The sequence below is a fragment of the Equus quagga genome, chromosome 15 (assembly GCF_021613505.1).
Source record: "Equus quagga isolate Etosha38 chromosome 15, UCLA_HA_Equagga_1.0, whole genome shotgun sequence".
NCBI lineage: Eukaryota > Metazoa > Chordata > Mammalia > Perissodactyla > Equidae > Equus > Equus quagga.
This window is the reverse complement of record NC_060281.1, coordinates 44,200,628-44,220,144: the sequence shown is the minus strand read 5'-3', so window position 1 is coordinate 44,220,144 and position 19,517 is coordinate 44,200,628. Positions and strand designations below refer to the sequence as shown.

Here is a 19,517-nt window from a genome sequence, read left to right as displayed (position 1 = left end):
AGTTTAGTAAGTACAACTCTTACATTTAGATGTATGATTCATATCGAAGTACTTTTTGCGTATAATGTACGGTAAGGGTCTAATAAGTTCTTTTGTGTGTGTGTGTGTGTTTATGGTATCCACTTGCTTCCACACCATTTATTGAAAACACCTTTCCTCCCCTCATTGAATTTCCTTGACACTTTTGTTGAAAATTAATTAGGCATAAACGTATAGGTGTATTTTTGGATTCTGTATGTTGTCTCATTGATCCATCCTTATGCTGATACCACACTGTCTTGATTATGGTAGCCTTATAGTAAAGTCTTTAAGTCAAGTTCATCCATTATAGCAACTTTGTTCTTTTTCAATGTTGTTTTGGCTATGCTAAGTTCTTTATATCTCTATATAAATTTTAGAATCAGTTTGTCAATTTCTACCAAAAACATGCTGATATTTTGATACCAGTTGCATTGAATTTGTATATTAATTTGAAGAGACTTGCCATAACAATAGCAAAATCTTCGAATCCATGAAAATTATATTATTTTTCCATTTGTTTAAATATTCTTTCATTTCTCTCAGCAAATTTTAAGAAAATCTCTAAATTCTCTGTTTCTAGAATATAGGTCTTGCGCTTCTCAAATTTATTCTTAAGTAATTTTTTTGCTATCGTGAATGGAACTGTTTTCTTAATTTCATTTTCTGATTGTTCATTACTAATATATAAAAATGTAATTGATTTTTGTGTATTGATCTTTAGCTTTGCTGAATTCACTTATTCTAGTAGCTTCATTAGATTCCTTAGATTTTCTACATACAAGATTATGTCACCTGCGTAAGAAGGACAGTTTACTTCTTCCTTTCAGCCTATATGCCTTTATTTCTTTTTCTTGCCCTTCTGCGGTGACTAGAACCTTCAGTAATATGTTGAATTGAAGAAGTGAGAACAGAAATCCTTGCCTTGTTACTAATCTCAGTGAAAAAGCATTCAATCTTTCACCAATAAATAGGATAATAGCTGTAGAGCCTTTATCAGGTTGAAGTGGTTCCTTCTATTTTTTGTTTATTGAAGAGTTGCTATCATGAATGAGTGTTGGAGCTATCAACTGAGTTTTCTGCATTTACTAAGATCACTGTAAGGTTTTTATCCTTTATTCTTTTAATGTGACTTATTGCATTAATTGATATTTGCATGTGAGACCAACCTTGCATTCCTAGGATTAAAAACTTGTTCATGATAATACAATCCTTTTTATATGTTTCTGGGTTCAGTTTACTGATATTTTGTTAAGAATTTTTCTCTCTGCGTTCATGAGGGATATTGCTCTGGAGTTTATTTCTAATCTCTTTCTCTGGTTTTCATATACACTACTGCTGGACTTGTAAAATGAGTTCCTTTCTCATCCATCTTTGAAATAGTCTGTAGAATTGATTTTGTTCTTTCTTAAATGTTTGATAGAGTTCACCCGTGAAGCCGTCTGGGCATAGGTAGTTCTGTGTTGTTTTCTTTTGGTGGAAAGATTTTTTATTTCAGATTCAATTGTTGTAATGTATAAAAGTCTATTCAGATTTTCTGTTTCTTCTTGAGTCAGTTTTTATAATTTATGTCTTTCAAAGAATTTGCCCATTTCATCTAAGTCTTTAATTTATTGGCATAAAATTGTTGATAGTATACCCTTAATATCCTTTTAATGTTGATAGCATCCGTAGTGCTGTCTCTTCCTTCATGCCTGAAGTTGGTCATTTGTGTCTTCTTTTTTCTTCCCAGTCTAGGTAGTAGTTTGGTAATTGTAATGATTTTTTTCAAAGATACACCTTTACTTTTATTGATTTTTCTCTATTTTCTATTTCATTAATTTCTCATACCTTTGTTATTTCATTCCTTTGTCTTTCTTTGGATTCCATTTGTTCCTTTTTTAGCTTCTTGAGATGGAAGTTTAGATTATTGAGTTTATCTCTTCCCAATACAGACATTTAAACCTGTAAATTTTTTCTAAGAACTGCTTTAACTGCATCCCGTATATTTAGATATGTTATGTTTTTATTTCCATTCAAGATATTTGTTCCCCTCCATACCTCCAATTTACTTTTCCTGGAAGTTTGAGTAATTGTGCTGGAATTAATCTCCACAGGACTAAAAAGTATTTCTTTTAATCATCTATTTTGCTTATGCCTAATAATTTTAATAGATCTGATCCTTTTTCTGATCATTTTTACCTTTTTATTTTGAGATAAATAACATGTGTATTAGTCTTTTTTCACATATGGAATTTGAAGCTTATAATTTATTGATCTAAAGAATGAAGTAGACTCATCTTTTTTCATGTTTTTGGCAGTAAAACACCAAATTGCATGTGAAAATCTTGAGACAAGTAAAAGTACAACATTTTAAGTAGTATTTCAAATATAATATGGGGTGTATGTATATGTGTATTTTATTTTATTTTATTCATTTATTTATTTTTTGGTGAGGAAGATTGGCCTTGAGCTAACATCTGTTGCCAATCCTCGTCTTTTTGCTTGAGAGAGATTGTTGCTGAGCTAACATCTGTGCCAGTCCTCCTCTATTTTGTACGTGGGACACCGCCACAGCATGACTGTGCATAGATCCACGCCCAGGATCTGAACCCGTGAACCCTGGGCCGCCAAAGCGGAGCACATGAACTTAACCACTACACCACCAGGCCAGCCCCTGTATATGTGTATTTTTATTCACAGTAACTAATTAAGGGTTAAAATATTAGGGGCTTTCTTAAATCCTAGTCTAGGCCAGCAAAAAAGGAATACTCTCCTCATATGTCCCTGGTAGATTTTCGTAACTAAGCATAGCACTGCTTCTGCCAAGGCTGATGCGTAATTGGAATCTTTCTCATTCATTCCATTCCCAAATTACTTGATGAACCCATTTTGCCAGTAAATAACTTCTTCAAGTCAGAAAAAATAATGGGTCAAAATTTCTCTGTTATTTAATCTAATTGAACATTTTCATTTTTCTTTCAGAATTATTCTCTAATATGCTATGAAAACATAAATACAGAAAGTCTTTTAAATTTTAAAAACACACAATACCTAGTGATTATATTCATTAGACTCACAGCTCCAATAAATTAGTAGAAATGATCATTTTTTTAAAATTTTAGTATTTTGAAAATTCATAGCTTCTCAAAAATAGCATTTATCACAATTAACATATTAAATATTTGTATTAATATTCTATTTTACACCCCTTATAATTTCCTCATAGCCACTCAAATATTATGTAATTAATTTAAGGTTTGGTCCACTTCATTCTTCTTTGATTTTCTCATGTACTGAAGAGAATTATTTACTAGGCAAAATAATAGTGTAAATATGGGATTTTTTTGAGTTGGTTCACCTAAGGAGCCAAATTATTTTCAAGAACATAAGTAGCATTATTTGCATATATAAAATCAATGTATAGATGAGCCTCATCTAACATTAAAGTGCAGTCTCTACTTTGAAAACATTTCACAGGCAATCAGTTTATATTCTTACATACTTTCAAACCAGTTAAACTGCTTTTACTTTTAAGTACTAACATAGGTCTTTCACTAATTCATAGTGGCCTACCCCCTACCCTCTTATCAGTCAACTTTTTGTGTAGATGATCAAATACATCCATGCATTGAACATCCCATTCCTTACCATTGTGACGACTCCTGTAAAGGTTTGTCCTTTCTGTGTCACTGTGGACCTTAAGGCCAAAGTAAGCAGGTGTTACGTAATACTGAGCTCAACTATATTGGATCAAGAAGGATAGGGGGTGGGGGTATCAGTGAGGTACTTTCCTTTGGAAATACCCCATAATCTAGTGCCAAGTTCATTCCAATTCATAGCCTAGGACAATAACCAGTTGTCTTTGTTCCTGCAGTATTTCACAGGCAGTTTCTAAGATTTTTTTTTTTTTTTTAATTTCCTAGGGGAGAGGTACTCTTCTCTGTCATTTCTGTCATGATCCATTATTTCTATTTGTAGTTATGGATTTCTTTTGTTCAGGAGTAGTCCTAAGTCAAGTGTGAAAATTTCCTAATTGAAGTTATTGACATAATTTTTTTATTCTACATGGCTTAGTAACTCTGGAAATGGTCTTTTTATCTACAACATACTGTAAAAGCACATTTTTTGTGATTTTCAAACATAATTTTGATAATCACCCTAAAAGAAGAAAAAATGTTTTTATATCACCATAAAAATTAAAATAGTCTTTTTTCCAAATATGTTGTTTAATTGTTCTGTATGCATATTGTCTTTTTTTCTATTTATCATCCTAGAGAAAAGTTCCCGTCCTTGTAACTTATCTTAAAGTTAAATCAAATTAATAACTAGATGAGACTAAGTAGAAATCAATAAAAAATATTTTTAAAAATAAATTTGTCATTCTTTCACACAGGCATTAAGGTATTATGCAAAGAAGACATAGAAAACTGTTATTTGTACAAAGCTGTTTGTATTAGACATCCAGTAATTTGACTTTCCTGGTTGTTATTTCCTTTGTTCTCTCTTATGCCCTCAAATATCTAATATATCTTAATGAGATAAACAGTTTTATTCATTCATATAGTCCTTCATTTAGGTGATAGAAAAATTGATAAAGGTAGGTAGTCTATTATTTGAAATATTTAAGGCTATTTTCCCTGTTGTTCGTGAATTCAGAATAGTATTGTAGTTTTAAATACTGTTAATGTTATTTTGTTACTATTATTCTGTTAATATACAATGGGATATTGTAGCAGACTTACAGAGAACCTCAATGGCCACAGAGAAATAACTTCCGAGGTGCTAACATTTGGGCCTGTCAGAAACAAAGGCAGCTTGTTACCTAATCACTCTAGGATGAAAGGCTTTTAGTGCTTTACTCTTAAATATTAAAGGGCAGCAAGAATCACTTTGTTGATGGAAAGTCTCAACCATGAATAAGAGGGACCAAAATACAAGCACATGGAGGAAATAGACACAGTTGGAGTGAGCAGAGGAAAAAGTGAGGAAAACTTTGTTGATATCCTCAGAGAGATAAAAAATGTTGCGTCTCGGGGCGGGCCCCATGGCCAAGTGGTTAAGTTCACATGCTCCGCTTCAGCGGCCCCGGGTCTTGCCAGTTTGCTCATCAAGCCACGCTGAGGAGGTGTCCCACATGCCACAACTAGAAGGACCCACAACTAAAAATACACAACTATGACCCAGGAGGCTTTGGGGAGAAAAGGGAAAAATAAAACCTTTAAAAAAAAATGTTGCATCTCTAAAATAAAAACAATATGCTGTGAAAAGGAAAATTGGAGAATGAGAAAGTGCTCTTAGAAATTTAAAATATGCTATTCAATTAAATTTTTTTCAGTAGAAGAATTGGAAGATAAGCTCAAGTAAATCTTCCCAAAAAATAGAACAAAAGGACAGAGATGGAAAATAACAGTGAAAAAGCTTAGAAGGTCAATCCAGTAGTTGAAACATTCAAAGAAGAGACCCAGAAAGAGAAAGTGATGTAAAAAAATAACATAAGAAAATTTCCTAGACCTAAAGACCTTGAATCCCCAGATTGTACCTTGTACAAGGATTTAAATGTCTAATCCAATCCCTATTGTCATGAAATTTAAAAATATTGAGAATAAAGTTAATATCCTAAAAGCTTTCAAGAAGAGAGTAGAACGCATAGAAAGAAGTTGCATCAGAGTGAATCTAGACATCTCGTCAGTAACTTTGCCAGCTTAAATACAAATGGAACACTATAAAATTCTGATGGCTGATACTTTTTATTTTGGAGTGCTACCCACAACCACATGATCAATCCATTGTGTGGATTAAGACATGTTCAGACAAGCTAAGACAATAACAATAAAATTTGCCTGCCACTCTTTGATGGTGTTTCCGAAAGAATGCTCCAGCAGAATTAAGGAGAAGAGAATAATCAATTAGGAAGACATAGGATCCAGGAAAAAGGGGATTGGAAAAAAAAAGACCAAGGATATCAACATTTAAGGATTACAGCTGATTCATTATGAAAGCAACACACACTTGAAGAAAGTAGAAGTGGCATTTCTAGAGGAAAAAAAAATGAAAATGGTGAATTATATAATACATGGAGAGTTTAGAAAATAGTGTTGGTTTTTGATAGATCTAATGGGGCTTCTAGAAAACATTAGCGTGGGTACATAGAATGTTAAGCAGAAAAAAATTTTTAAGTGCTTAAGCTTCATCTTGGTGTCTTTCTTATTTTTCTTTTTTCTGAGGAAGATCCACCCTGAGCTAACATCTGTGCCAGTCTTCCTCTATTTTGGATGTGGGTGGCCACCTCAACATGGCCACCAACAAGTGGAGTAGGTCCACGCCTGGGAACTGAACCTGGGCCACCAAAGCAGAGCACACCAAACTTAAACACTAGGTCCCAGGGCTGGCCCTTAAGCAAATTTTTTAAAAAGAGTCAGTTATTAGCTGTAGGAAAAATTGAACATGTGGCAAAAGAAAACTGCATAGTAGAATGATTGGCTCGGCAGTGAACGATATCTTTGCACTTATACCAATAGAAGTGCTATTAATTTCACTAAAAATTGTGTAGTGATTATCTTGGGAGGGGAGAGAGAGAGTAGTTTGAAGAGCTAAATCCTCATTTACCATTTTAGAGAAGTTGGTAAATATTGCCTAAAAATCAGTAAATCTAGAAATAGCACGATAAACATCTATTTTAAAATATAGAAGAAAGAACAAAGAAACATCTGAAAAAATTAAAAGTGAGTATCTCTTGAGGATGACAAGAGCTGTTTTGGGTTTTTTTTTTTAGCTTTCAGTATTTAGAGCTTTTGAAAACTATTTCCAAATGTCTCTTTCCTAAAAATAAAATTTAATTTTAAAAGGAATAATAGTATTTAAAATGTCAAGGAAATAGAATAATTATGGATTGCAGTCAACTTTTTACATTTTGTCTTGTTATTTTCTAGAGTTCCTGGAATAACTATTGCTACAGATATTATCTGTGGTTTTCCTGGAGAAACAAATCAAGATTTTCAAGAAACAGTGAAACTTGTTGAAGAGTACAAATTTCCAAGCCTCTTTATTAATCAGTTTTACCCAAGACCAGGAACTCCTGCTGCAAAAATGGAACAAGTTCCAGCACAAGTGGTAAGATACTTTTCTTGTAAGGTATTATATTTAGCCAATAGCTATAAAAATGCAGCTCTGTTGCCTACCATAACATAACAGGCTCATGGTATAACTCTTATGTTACAAAATAGGGGGAGTTTTTCAAAGTTGGGGTCAGAGGTGGGGGGACCTTGGGTGAGTTAAATGACCTCAGGCAACTAAAAATCACCTTTTTTTTTTCTCTTTAAGAGTGAGGTTCAGATGATACTGGGAAAAAAATTTTTAATTAATATCTAGTATTTACCTATGTTTATAGGATAAATCCTTGGATGTTTCAAAATAAGGCAACATTTAAATAGCTGGGAGCAAAGCAGGCTTCATATTTACCCTGCTTCTTGAGTCCGTTTTCATAATTTCTTAGTTACTGGGGGTCCTATGGTTTTCCTGCTTTGATAGATTTGATATTTGCTATCTGTCTGTCTGTTTCAAATATGTGTTGCTTTCACAGTGAACCTCATTTAATTCCGTCCTTACATGTTTATAGATATATTAGAATAAGATGACTTAAAATAAATGCAAAAAAGTTTGAAATCTAGTAAAGGCAAACTGTTTCCCAGAATGTCCCCAGAATTAATGGTCTCAATCAAATATGTAGTTTCTAGATTTATTGGCTAAAGATGGAAAAATGTAAATAAGCCTTAAGAGAAAAGTAGAATTTATTTTAAGTGAAAATTGTCTACTTTGTTTCTAATAACTAAAAAAAATTATGCCTTACCATTAATTTTCCTCAAATGCTTTTGCTTTTATGAACAAATATTGAAAGGGAATTACTCAGGGGCCGGCCCCCTGGCCGAGTGGTTAAGTTCTTGAGCTGGCTTCGGGAGCCCAGGGTTTTGCCGGTTTTTGTCCTGGGGACAGACATGGTGCCGCTCATGAGGCAATGCTGAGGTGGCATCCCACATGCCACAACTAGAAGGACCCACAACTAAAAATACACAGCTATGTACCAGGGGGCTTTGGGGAGAAAAAGGAAAAATAAAATCTTTAAAAAAAAGGAATTACTCAGTGCTTTTTATTGTTTTTCTATTATGCCATATGTGAATATCAAACATATAACATATAGATTCTTCAACATTTGGTTGAAAAAACAAATACGTGTATTTTTTTTAAGTCTGTTTCCCAATAAAACCGAAATGGATGTAATTCTTTGTCTTCCCAAAATTTTCTTCATTTTTATTTCACAAGTTTCTATGTATACAAGGATAGGAAAATATTTTACAGATAGACCATTTAATTTCATTTCTAAATTAATCAATGAAAAAAGCAGATTATAGCACCACAGATAATTAACTTTTTATAAACATAAAAAGTTGAATTAATTTTTTATGTCTAAATTATAATTTTTATAATTTATGTATAGTTTGCATACAGCAAAATTCACTCTTTGGTATACAGTTCTTTGAATTTTGATAAATGCATATGCTAGTATAACTATCACCATAATCAACATAGAGAAGGTTCCATCAGCCCAAAAAACTTCCCTTTTACCTTTTTGTAGTTATCTGTCCCTCTATCCCTAGCTCCTGGCAACTACTGATCAGTTGTCCTTATAATTTAATCTATTCTTTTTTAAACTTTACTTCTTTAATTAAAAAGTTTTTTGAACTATAACATACCTTAGAAAAGCGTACACCTGTGCATTTTCATAAAGTGAATACTTCCATGTAACCACCAGTCAGAACAAGAAATAGAACGTTGCCAGTACCCCAGAGGTCCCCATCCTGCCCTTCCCTTCCCTCTCCTCTCCCATTCCCCAATAGATAGCACTATTTCTTATTCGAACACCATGCATTAGTTTGACCTGTTTTTAAACTTGATATAAATGGAAAAATTCATCAGTGTTGGAATGTTTGGCTTTTTTTTTTAACTTAACAGTATGTTAGTGAGACCGCTGTGTTTTTGCAAGTAGCTGTAGTTCATCCGTCTTCATTTCTATATAGTGTTCCATTGCATGCAAACCCCAATTTATCCATCCTACTGTGAAAGGAGATTGGATATTTTTAACGTTCCAATATTAGTATTGCAAGTAATACAGCTGCCAGCTGTATCTTTTGTTCAACTCATGTATGTAAACATTTCTGCTGGGTGTTTAGCTAGGACTGTGGGGTCATGGGAAATACAGTTGATCTGCGTTACCAGATACTGCCAAATAGTTTTCCCAAATTTACATGTAAATAAATTTATATATACTTTATATACATATATACATTATATATATTTACATATAAATAAATTTACAGTCCCAACAGCAATATATAAAAGTGCTAGTAGCTCCATATCCTTGCCAACACTTGGCATTGTTATGTTTTTATTAGTAGCCGTTCTGATGAGAATGTGATGTAACCCAATTCTGGTTTTATATCTCCCTGTTTACTAGTGATATTGAATACTTTTAGTTTGTTTATTGGTGATTTGGATATCCTTTTTCATAAAGTGCCTATTCAAACATTTTGCCCATTTACCTATTGGCTTACCTGTTTTCTGTGTCTCCCATCCCCCATCCCTTCCTCTGATTTATAGGAATTATTTATGTATTCTGAGTACAAGTCCTTCTTGGTCATGGTAATTTAATTCCCTCTCTTCATGGTGTCTTTTGTAGAACAGACTGTTTAAATTTTAAATAGTTTAATTTATCAATATTTTTCTTTTTGTTTTAGTGGTTTTTTGGATCCTATTTAAGATTACCTTCCCCACACTGCCGTGAAGATATTCCTCAATGTACTCTTCTAGAAATTTTATGATTTTGCCTTTTACCTTTAGGTTTTCAATCCTACTGGAATTTATTTTCGTTGAAGTTACGAAGTGTGGAGGTCAAGATTTTTTTTTATATAAGGCTATCCATTTGAGTCAGTGCCACTTATTGACTATCTCATCCTTTTCCCACTGCTCTGCCTGGTCACTTTTATTATAAATCAAGTGTCTGTACATGTGGGTCTGTTCTAGAACTTTATTCTGTTCCTTTGGTCTGTTTCTCAGTCTTTCCACCAGATAATGAAATTAATTACCATAGCTTTATGATAAGTGTCAATATTGGCAGTGTATTTCAACTTTGTTTTTTCTTGAAAATTGTCCTACCTATTCTTGGTCCTTTGCCTTTCTGGATTTGTCAACTTCCACCAAAAATCCTGCTGGAATTCTGATTGAGATTGTATTGATTCAATGGATCATTTGGGAGGAAGTTGACATTGTAATAATACTAAGTTTTCCATCTTTGAATGAACCATATCTCTTCTTTATTTTAATCTTCTATGATTTCTCTCTGTAATGCTTTATAGTCTTCTGTATACAAGCCTTGCATATCATTTATTATCCCATTCCTGCATGTGTGTTCCTTTGGTACTATTTAAATGATTGATTTTCATTTTATAATTGTTATTGCTATTTAGAAATATGATTGATTTTAATATGTTTATCTTTCACCCATCAACTTAACTAAATTCACTTACTAATTCTACCAGCTTTCTATCAGTCTTTTTTTTATGTATACAATTGTGTCATCTGCTAATAGTCACAGTTTTATTTCTTCCTCTCCAATCCTTGTAACGTATTTCTTTTTCTTGTCTTACTGTGCTGGCTGGGACTTCCAATACACTGTTGAATAGAATTGCACATCTTTCTCTTCCCTAACTCAAGGGGAGTTTTCAGAATTTCACTATACAGTATGAAAGTTAACTGTAGTTATGGAATTAGGGAAGTTCCTTTCTATTCCTAATTTATCCAGAGTTTGTGTGTGTGTGTGTGTATGTGTACGTGTGTGTTTTAATCATGAATGGACTTGAACTTTATCACTTGCTTTCTCTTTTTGTCTTGAAATAATCATTGGTCTGATACAAGCTAGTTTGCCTTAGTCAGAAGCAGAACTCCTTGCATAAAATCACCTTTCAGATGCTTTTTTTTTTCTTGCTTTATCTTCTAAACATAGCCCCTTAGCATCTTTCTTACATTTTTAGACTTCAATCACCCAGTCCTGGCATAGCAGAACCTTTTTTTCTTTTAGACTTTATATTTTAGAGTAGTAGTGGAAAGTACATAGATTCCCATATAGTCCCTGCCCACACACATGTTCAGCCTCCCTCAATATCAACATCCCACACATCATTATCACTCAAAGTCCATAGTTAACATTACATTTCACTCTTGGTGTTATACATTCTATGGGTTTGGACAAATGTGTAATGACATGTATCCATCGCTATAGTATCATACAGAATAGTTTCACTTCTCTAAAAACCCTTTCTACTCCACCTGTTCATCTCTCCCTCCCCCATAACAGCTGGCACCCACTGATATTTTTACTGTCTCCATAGATTTACCTTTTCCAGAATGTCCTATTGTTGAAATTACACAGTATATAGCCTTCTCAGATTGACTTATTTGACTTAGTAATATGCATTTAAGGTTTCTCCATGTCTTTCCATGGCTTGATAGCTCATTTCGTTTTAAAATAACAGAAATTGATTGTCTCACAGTTCTGGAGACTAGAAGTCCAAAGGCAGGCCTCGGCTCCTTCTGGACCACGTAAAGGAATCCTTCCTTGCCACTTCCCAACTTTGGGTGGTTTGCTGGTAATCTTTTTCTTTCACTTGCAGCTGCATAATTTCAATCTCTGCCTTCATTGTCACATGGTGCCCCTATGTGTCTCTGTCTTCATATGGCTGTCTTCTTAAGAGGACCTCAGTCGTATTAGATTAGGGATCCTCCTACTCCTCATCTTAAACTAGTTACATCTGCAATGACCCGTTTCCAAATAAGGTCACATTCCGAGGTTCCAGGGGTTAGGACTTCAACATCTCTTTTTGGGGAGATACAGCTCAATCCACAACACTTCTCTACATTTCTGTAATCATACTCTAGGTGAAAACTGTAGCCTGGCAGAGGTTCATCTTTATAAAATTCAGAACCTTAAATGAGGGTAATTAAGCATTAATAATGAAACTTTAGAGATGTGCCATCAAAGAGAGGATGTATGGTGTGCATTGAGTCTTGATTCTCCTAAATGTCTCAGAAATTAATAATTGTCTGTGCTACCTGTCTCAGGTAGTTTATGAAACTGTTTAGCAACTTACCTTCACTAAAACAAGGTACTGCTACAAAATGGATAGCAATTCTTTCTTATCTAATTTATTTCCCATTTCCTTGCCTAAAAAGCAGCAATGAAAGTGGAATCTAGCGTATTATTTGAAGAAGAGTACAACACCAGTCGCTTTCAAACAACAGCTTTTTATTCTGGCTTTACAATGCCTCTTAGTGAAATTATATTGTCTTTTTAGATACATTTTTTTTCCACTAAAATCAAGCCCCCCAAAATGTTCTCCTCCATAAATGACATAAAATAAATAATTTCAATATAGTTTCCCCTTTCTTTATAACTACTTTTACATGAATACCAGTATTACTGTAGATAAATTCCATTGTTTTTAATGTTTCATTGTAGTACTCTGATAAATGAACTAAATTATGTGTTTTCTTAATCATTTAAATCACCAAATGAAGAGAGCAGAGTTCAGTTGAGTTTTGCGTTTGCACAGATGGGAGAAGTAGACTTCCTGCCAATCCTGCTGAAGAGAAGAGTATAACCCACAGAAATTCATCATGAAAATAAATTGGCAATATATTTTCATGAAGAGGATAAACTAAAATTTATTTTTGTCTTAGCTTTTGCAAGATTATTAATGTATAGGAGATTTAATAGTGAAATCACCTAAGTCAAATGAGAGTGACCTTAGACTTTTAGATGAAAGGTCAGATTTGCATGTTTATATTTTCTATTCCATTGAGTCTTCCTTCATTAGTCCTCATTAATCTTAAGTAATTCTAATAGTATTTTTAAATTGTGACTGAGATTTTTAGTCTACCTAGAAAAGGTCAGTTAAGTGTGAAAAGCATTTGATCCTTAGCTATCAATTCCAGACTTTCTTTTTAAGAAAATTTTGATGAAAAATAATGAAGTGATGAAATCTTTATTTTAAGAGGCCTATGACTTGAAAAAAAAAACCTTTAGGTGATAAGAGTGGCTGTTGGAATGTTCATATTGGTTTAAAATGTTAATTGTGATTTTAAATCCACCTGCTTGCTTGTTTTACATCTTGGAACCAGAGAGTAAAGATAATGTCTTTAAATGTATGTCAGCATGAAGGAATCATAACTCACCTGCAATTCCTACAATATTTACCCTAGAGATAACGAGGCCGCAGTAGACTCGTATTGCCTCAGCCCTGAGGAGTATGAGTGTGTGTTCCTGAGAAGGCTGGAGGGACATCCTTGGGTAGATACAGGCAGCTTCGCTGAAACTGTCCGCAGTAGATTCCTCTGTGAGGCAGTGCATTTTTGCTGGAGGTGTTCAAACCAAGGCAAGGTGACCACTTGGAGCAGATGTGAATAAGCCATGTTCTTAAATCATATACAGAAGCTTATTCAGTGGCATATGATGACTTTCCAAAATCCAGTTGCCTGTGAGTCCAGGACATACTTTATTTAAAAAAGCAAAACAGAAATATAACATATAGAGAGAGCTTTGTCACTTTCTCTAAATGTTTTTAAAACTTTTTGTTGTTTCTGAGTATGCTCCTGAAGTTTAACAACTCAGTATTTTAGAGAACATCAAATTGCCTTAATGGAAGGCATCCTGAACTTTTACCTTAGTTGATAACATAATTACATTACTATTTACGCGGTCTCTGATTTTCAAATTCAACTTTTTTCTTTGGGGAGAGGAAAAAAAATATTTTCAAGACTTTTTATATCTAGATTGTTGAGTGCATTTTATTCTAAATTGATTCCCAAACATACCTATAAGGAAGCCCCTTTTCTCAAGATCCGTTTCATTTTGACTTCTCTTTTTGAAAGAAATGTCTTGGGATTCTTGTGCAATTAACCACAGTTGATCCCTCCAGTTGGTCTTTTTAATTCCTGTTTTCTAGACAGATCATTTCTGGTTTTTTTTCTATTTTTCCTAGAGTTTTTAGCCTGACCCTAGTTTTGTCGTTTATGGATTTCAGCAGATCACCTGCCAGAGTCTTTATGATGGCTCTGTAGTAACAGTAGGGAAGTATAAACTAGATTATAATCCAGAGAGGTGGTTGAGAACCTCCTCCCTTGTGGGAGTTTGTATGCAGATGCTATTTGTTTAACACATGGAGAATTGAATTTAATCATCTCCAAGGCGTCTTGAAATGCTTAATCATCTTTAGTTCTCTATCATATGGTTTTAAGGGCACCTTTCAAACCACATTTAGAAACTTTAGGTGTTTTCTTTTTCTAGATCATTGGCCCAAGTGTGTTATCTGCATTTCCCAATTCTTTCACCTTTTACTTTATTTTGAATCTGATGACTTTTCGTTTGTATAATCAATTAATTGACTTTTACTTGAATGTGAACTGAAAATACTAAAACTTAATAATTAAATTAGTTGTTATGGGAGCTCAAAATGGCAGCAGTAAGACCAATTGTAGTAGAGAGAATAATAGGCCCCCAAAGAGGTCCACATCCTAATCCCAAAACCTGTGGATATGTTACAAAGTAAAAAGGACTTTGCAGATGTGATTAAGTCCAGTCACTTGAAATGAGGAGATTATCAAGGAGTTTCTGGGTGGGCTCAGTGTAATCACAAGGATTCTTAGAAGAGGGGCACAGGAGGTTTAAAGTGGGAGGGGGAGATGTGAGGACAGAAGCAGAGATCAGAGTGGTAGACGTTGAAGATCAAGCATGGGACCGTGAGTACAGAACGTAGGCAGCCTCTGGAAGCTGGAAAAGGCAAGGAACAGATTCTCCCCTAGAGCCTCCAGAAGGAACACAGCCCCGCCAACACCTTGATTTTAGCCCAGGACACCCATTTTTGACTTCTCACCTTCAAAACCATCAGATAATAAATTTGTGTTGTTTTAAGCCACTAAATTTATGATGATTTGTTACTGCAGCAATAGGAAACTAATATACCAATTATGGAATATCTTGATCTGAGAGCATTGTCCGGCTTTTCGAGACAGCTAAATTAACTGATCTTTCAGCCCCTTATGCTACCCAGAGTTTGCTGTGCCACTAAATGTCACATGCTCGTTTGTACGTTGTGAAAACTTACGCTTGATGTTACCCAACAGGCACAGTAATCTTTAGGCCTAATCATAATGACATAAAAATTACAGTAAGAATTACCACTTATTTGGCAGTCAGTGTATATCAGACATTGTTCTGAGCACTGAATTTATATTACCTAATTTCATTCTCACAACTTTGTGACATTAGCACTGTTATTATAGTCATTTTGCACATGAGGAAACTGAGGCTCAGAGTAATGAATTAACTTGCCCCAGATCACGGAGAAGCTCCTGCCTCGCTCTCCACTCTTATGTCTTGCCATTCCTTCCAACACTCTTTGTAGTTTTCAGCATGCTTCTGTGTTCGTCTCTGCCTCGAATTCCCTAGAGGGAGCAGCATGTGAGGAAACCTGGAATAAAGAAAACAGGGGCGTTTAAGGAGCATACAATGCAGGATATTTGAGACAGTAAGGTGTGTTGCAGTTTTTGGTGGGGGTGGGGTGGGGCAGGGTGGGGAGGGGGCACCAACCTGCAGGTGTGGTTATTGTCAATGAATGGGCCAGGAGCTATGGGCAAGGCTTAGATCTAGGTGGCCTTAAAAGCCATGTTAAATAGTTTTATCCTGTGAGTAGTGGGGAGCTACTGAATAGCAGTAGTCATGTGCTTGTTTTTGAAAGCTCTTTCTAGGTGCAGTGAAGAGGGAATAAAAGTCAGAAAGCCCTATTAGGACATTGTGCAAGATAGGTTTGGAGTCTAATACGTGGGTTTAAGAAATCTCTGTGACTTATTCCTGAGACCTTCAATAAATGTTCTTCTTTTTAGCTACACATCAGCAAAGTTATTCTGTGTTCAATGGAGAATATTAATTTACAGAAGGTCACTTAATTGGCTTTTGATTGACTCAAGGCTCACAGATCAAATATCAGTAGGCCAGAATATTTTATAAGGACATGACTAAAATTTAGAGCATTACCAGTTGTTTCTGCCTTTTGCTCCTGCTGGTGCTGTGGATGTTCTGTTTCCTAACGGTCATGTGATTGCTGCCTGGGCCTCTTCTGCTCCAAACGAGAAATGCCAGCCCCTCCAGACCTGCCCTTGTCTGCCCTCTAGCTCTCCTCCCACATGATTTTGTCTCTTCCAAAACTGTTTCTACATGGCAGTTAAAGGATGGTGTCTTTATCTTTCTTTGTGTTTTTGTTACTCTATGTACCATAAGATAAGCGTTATCAATTTGTGTGTGTGTGTGTTTGAACCTGTAGAAAACTAGCTGGATTTGGGAACATTTGAACAAGCTGGAGCTCCGATTGGATCATTCTTTCTTTTTTTTAATCTTTTTAAACCGAATGCTTCCTTTTATCCTACTGTCACACTAAAAGACTAAAGGAGTGGGGAGTGTAATGTTTGGAGCTTTAGAGAATGTGAAAATAACAAGAATTGTTCACTCTCAGTTGTGTAGAGCAAAGTATGCCAGTGTTGATCATCCTATGACCTTGCAAGTACTATCAAGCCCTTTGATGGTCTACCATCTTGAACCTGAAATGTTAGAGAATTTAACAAATGGGATTAACTTGGAGTCACTTGAGGCAGAGTGTCTCATCCAGATCTCATGAAAGAAAATAAGTGCTGTTTCTAAAAAGGAAGTGCTCTTGAGGGTATGAAAATTGTGCATGAATGTGGGCTGATGCAGTACCTCACCACCCAGAAACTTGTATGCGGGACCCAGTGAAACATCACAGGAGAGGGTGTCACCAGTGAGTCCCCTATTAGTTTTTACTAATAGGGTGATTTTTTTTTAGAGGCTGCTCCTGAATCCTCTCAGCCCGAATCATTCTAACAGAAAATCCCGAGCTTCTCTCAGTGTGTCTCACTGCTCCCCTTAATTTTCTGACCTCTTGCCTGCCTGCCACAGAGCATTGCCTAACTGTTTATTAAGTCTTGATGTGACGTTGATGAACTGAATTCCATTATCATGTAAATCAGCTTTGTATAGTTAGACCCACAGGACAAGACATGTGTCAGACACGTGTAGACTATAACTCCAGGGTGGAACCATGGTTTTGTGGGATTGGTTTCTATTCAGGATAGTAAAGATAAGACAAGAAAAACACAGATTTTTGTTGATAGCTAAAGCTGTTTCATCTGACTCTTCTGTTAATTATAAATAATTGCAAAAGAAAATCAGGGATGACCATACTTTAGAATCATGGTTTGTCTTAGGAATCTTACTATTTCAAGTTCTCCAAAATAACCCAACTTTTGGACACTCAAGAGTCAGATATGATTTGATCCTTGAGTTCAATGAAAGCAGTCTTAATTTGTACTTCATAGTGAGCTTATGGAACATTTTTTAAAACTTTCTGTAGAAAAATATACGGTGAACTTTTTGCTTATGATTGTTTAGTTTTTTGCTTTCCTTTTGGCAGTTATCTTTATCCTGCTTCTTTTATGAATTTATAATTACCAAAACAGTAGGAAGATAGGTGGTTATAAGTTTTTCTCTCATGGTGAATGGTAGTGGGTATTGAGTTGAGAAGGACTGAGTGAATTTATATTAAATAAGGAGAATATAAATTCTATCCTTTGGAAAGTCACCTTTATTATATTTCCGTCCAGCTTTTTTCAGTGGTGATTACATGCCTTATTTTATATAACTTTCAGAAAAATTGCAAGGATCTCCATGATTCTTTTATACCTTTTCTATGAACTTGATTTATTAAAATTGTAATATTCAATTTGAACTCACTTTTTATTACCTTAATATCAACTTTAGAAGTGAGTAGACTTTTTGGAATAACTTCTAAAGATAAAGAACCTTATAATGATCTATCTTATTTTTTGATCTTATATTATTTTTTTCTATGATAACCATGGTTCGTTAATAACTCCATATTTATAATCTTCCAAGGGACTTATAAGTATAGTGCAAGTATTAGACCTAATGTTAAATGTTTATTTAGGTCAACAAAATATATTTGATGATTTAACTTGACACTGTTTTCTAACTCTTGCCTCTTGGAACCATGTTTATTTCATAAGTAAGGACTGACAAATCACATATTAGCAGATAAGCATTCAACTGGATAAAAATTTACTCCATTAGTTATGTTCTATCTGAAATCTTATAATAATCTAAGATGAATGCTCTGATCTTTTATTTTTGCTACTCATAATAAAGTACCTTTACGGAAGTTGTATATAAGATTAGACGTTATAAGGGCAGAGAAAAGAAATTTCCATTGTTTGAATTTTAATATGTGCCAGAGCCAGTGTGTGTTTTTCATGTACTTTGTCTCATGTTATTTTTCCAACAATACCTTCAGGTATCTGCTGTCATTTTTTAATTTACAGATGAGTTAGCTAAGGCTCAGAGAAGTTAAGTGAACTTGCCCAAGGTTCCATAACTATGAAGTGAAATGCCTAAGTCTTAGATTCCATTTTTCCTGACTCTTTGCTCCATATTCTTATAAACAGTAAAATAAATATTTATACCAGAAATTCAAAATAATTTTAGAACATTTTGACCAAAAAAGTGTTGGTTTCCAAAGTTGTTTTTCTATTATAGCAGTGATTTTTTTTGTTGTTTATAGACCCTAGAAAATTTTAAACTTCTTAAAAATGGTTTTAAACTTTATAGAAAAGTTGTGAAAATAGTACATCTCCAGTGTATCCTTTACCAAGATTCATTAGCTTTTAACCTTTTGCTAAATTTGCTTTCTCGGGAGATAGATAGACAGACAGACTGACTTAGATGTAGATATTTTTCCCTTGAACAGTTTCAGAGTAGATTACAGACATCTGCCCCTTAACATTTAGTGTGTATTTCCTAAGAATGAGGCTCTTGCATAACCACAATGTTGTTAGCAAATTCAGAAAATTTAACATTGATACAATGCTTTATCTAGTCTACTGTTCATATTCCAGTTTTGTCAAGAGTCTCAGCAGTGTCCTGTATAGCTGTTGTTTTTTTGGGTATAGGGCTCAGCTCAGGATCAGGTCTTGTTGTCATGTCTCTTTAGTCTCCTTTATCCCAGACAGTTTCTCAGCTTTCCTTTATCTTTCATGATATATTGACTTTTTTGAAGAATATTGGCCAGTTATTTTATGGAATGTCCCTCAATTTGGGTTTGAGTTTTGCTGGTGATTAGATTCATGTTATATGTTTTGCCCTGTCAAACGAAATAAGTGGTGTTATGTCCTTCTCAGAATATCACATTTGGAGGGACATGATGTCTTTTTGTCCTTATTGGTGCTGTTAATTTTGATCACTTGGTTAAGGTGTTGTCTGGTTCCCCCACTGTATAGTTATCTATTTTTAGCATAAGAATTTTTAATCTCATTTATTGAACTGGATT

General features: G+C 34.5%; 1 protein-coding gene across 10 annotated transcripts in view; it reads left to right on the top strand.

Annotated features, from left to right (window-relative positions):
• Positions 1-19,517, top strand: part of CDKAL1 (CDK5 regulatory subunit associated protein 1 like 1) — a 611,046-nt gene that overhangs the window by 446,488 nt on the left and 145,041 nt on the right. For all 10 annotated transcript variants that reach the window (XM_046640830.1, XM_046640826.1, XM_046640831.1 and 7 more), the window contains exon 12: positions 6,930-7,110. In XM_046640830.1, coding sequence (XP_046496786.1) covers positions 6,930-7,110 — 181 coding nt within the window. The remainder of the gene's footprint in view (positions 1-6,929; positions 7,111-19,517) is intronic.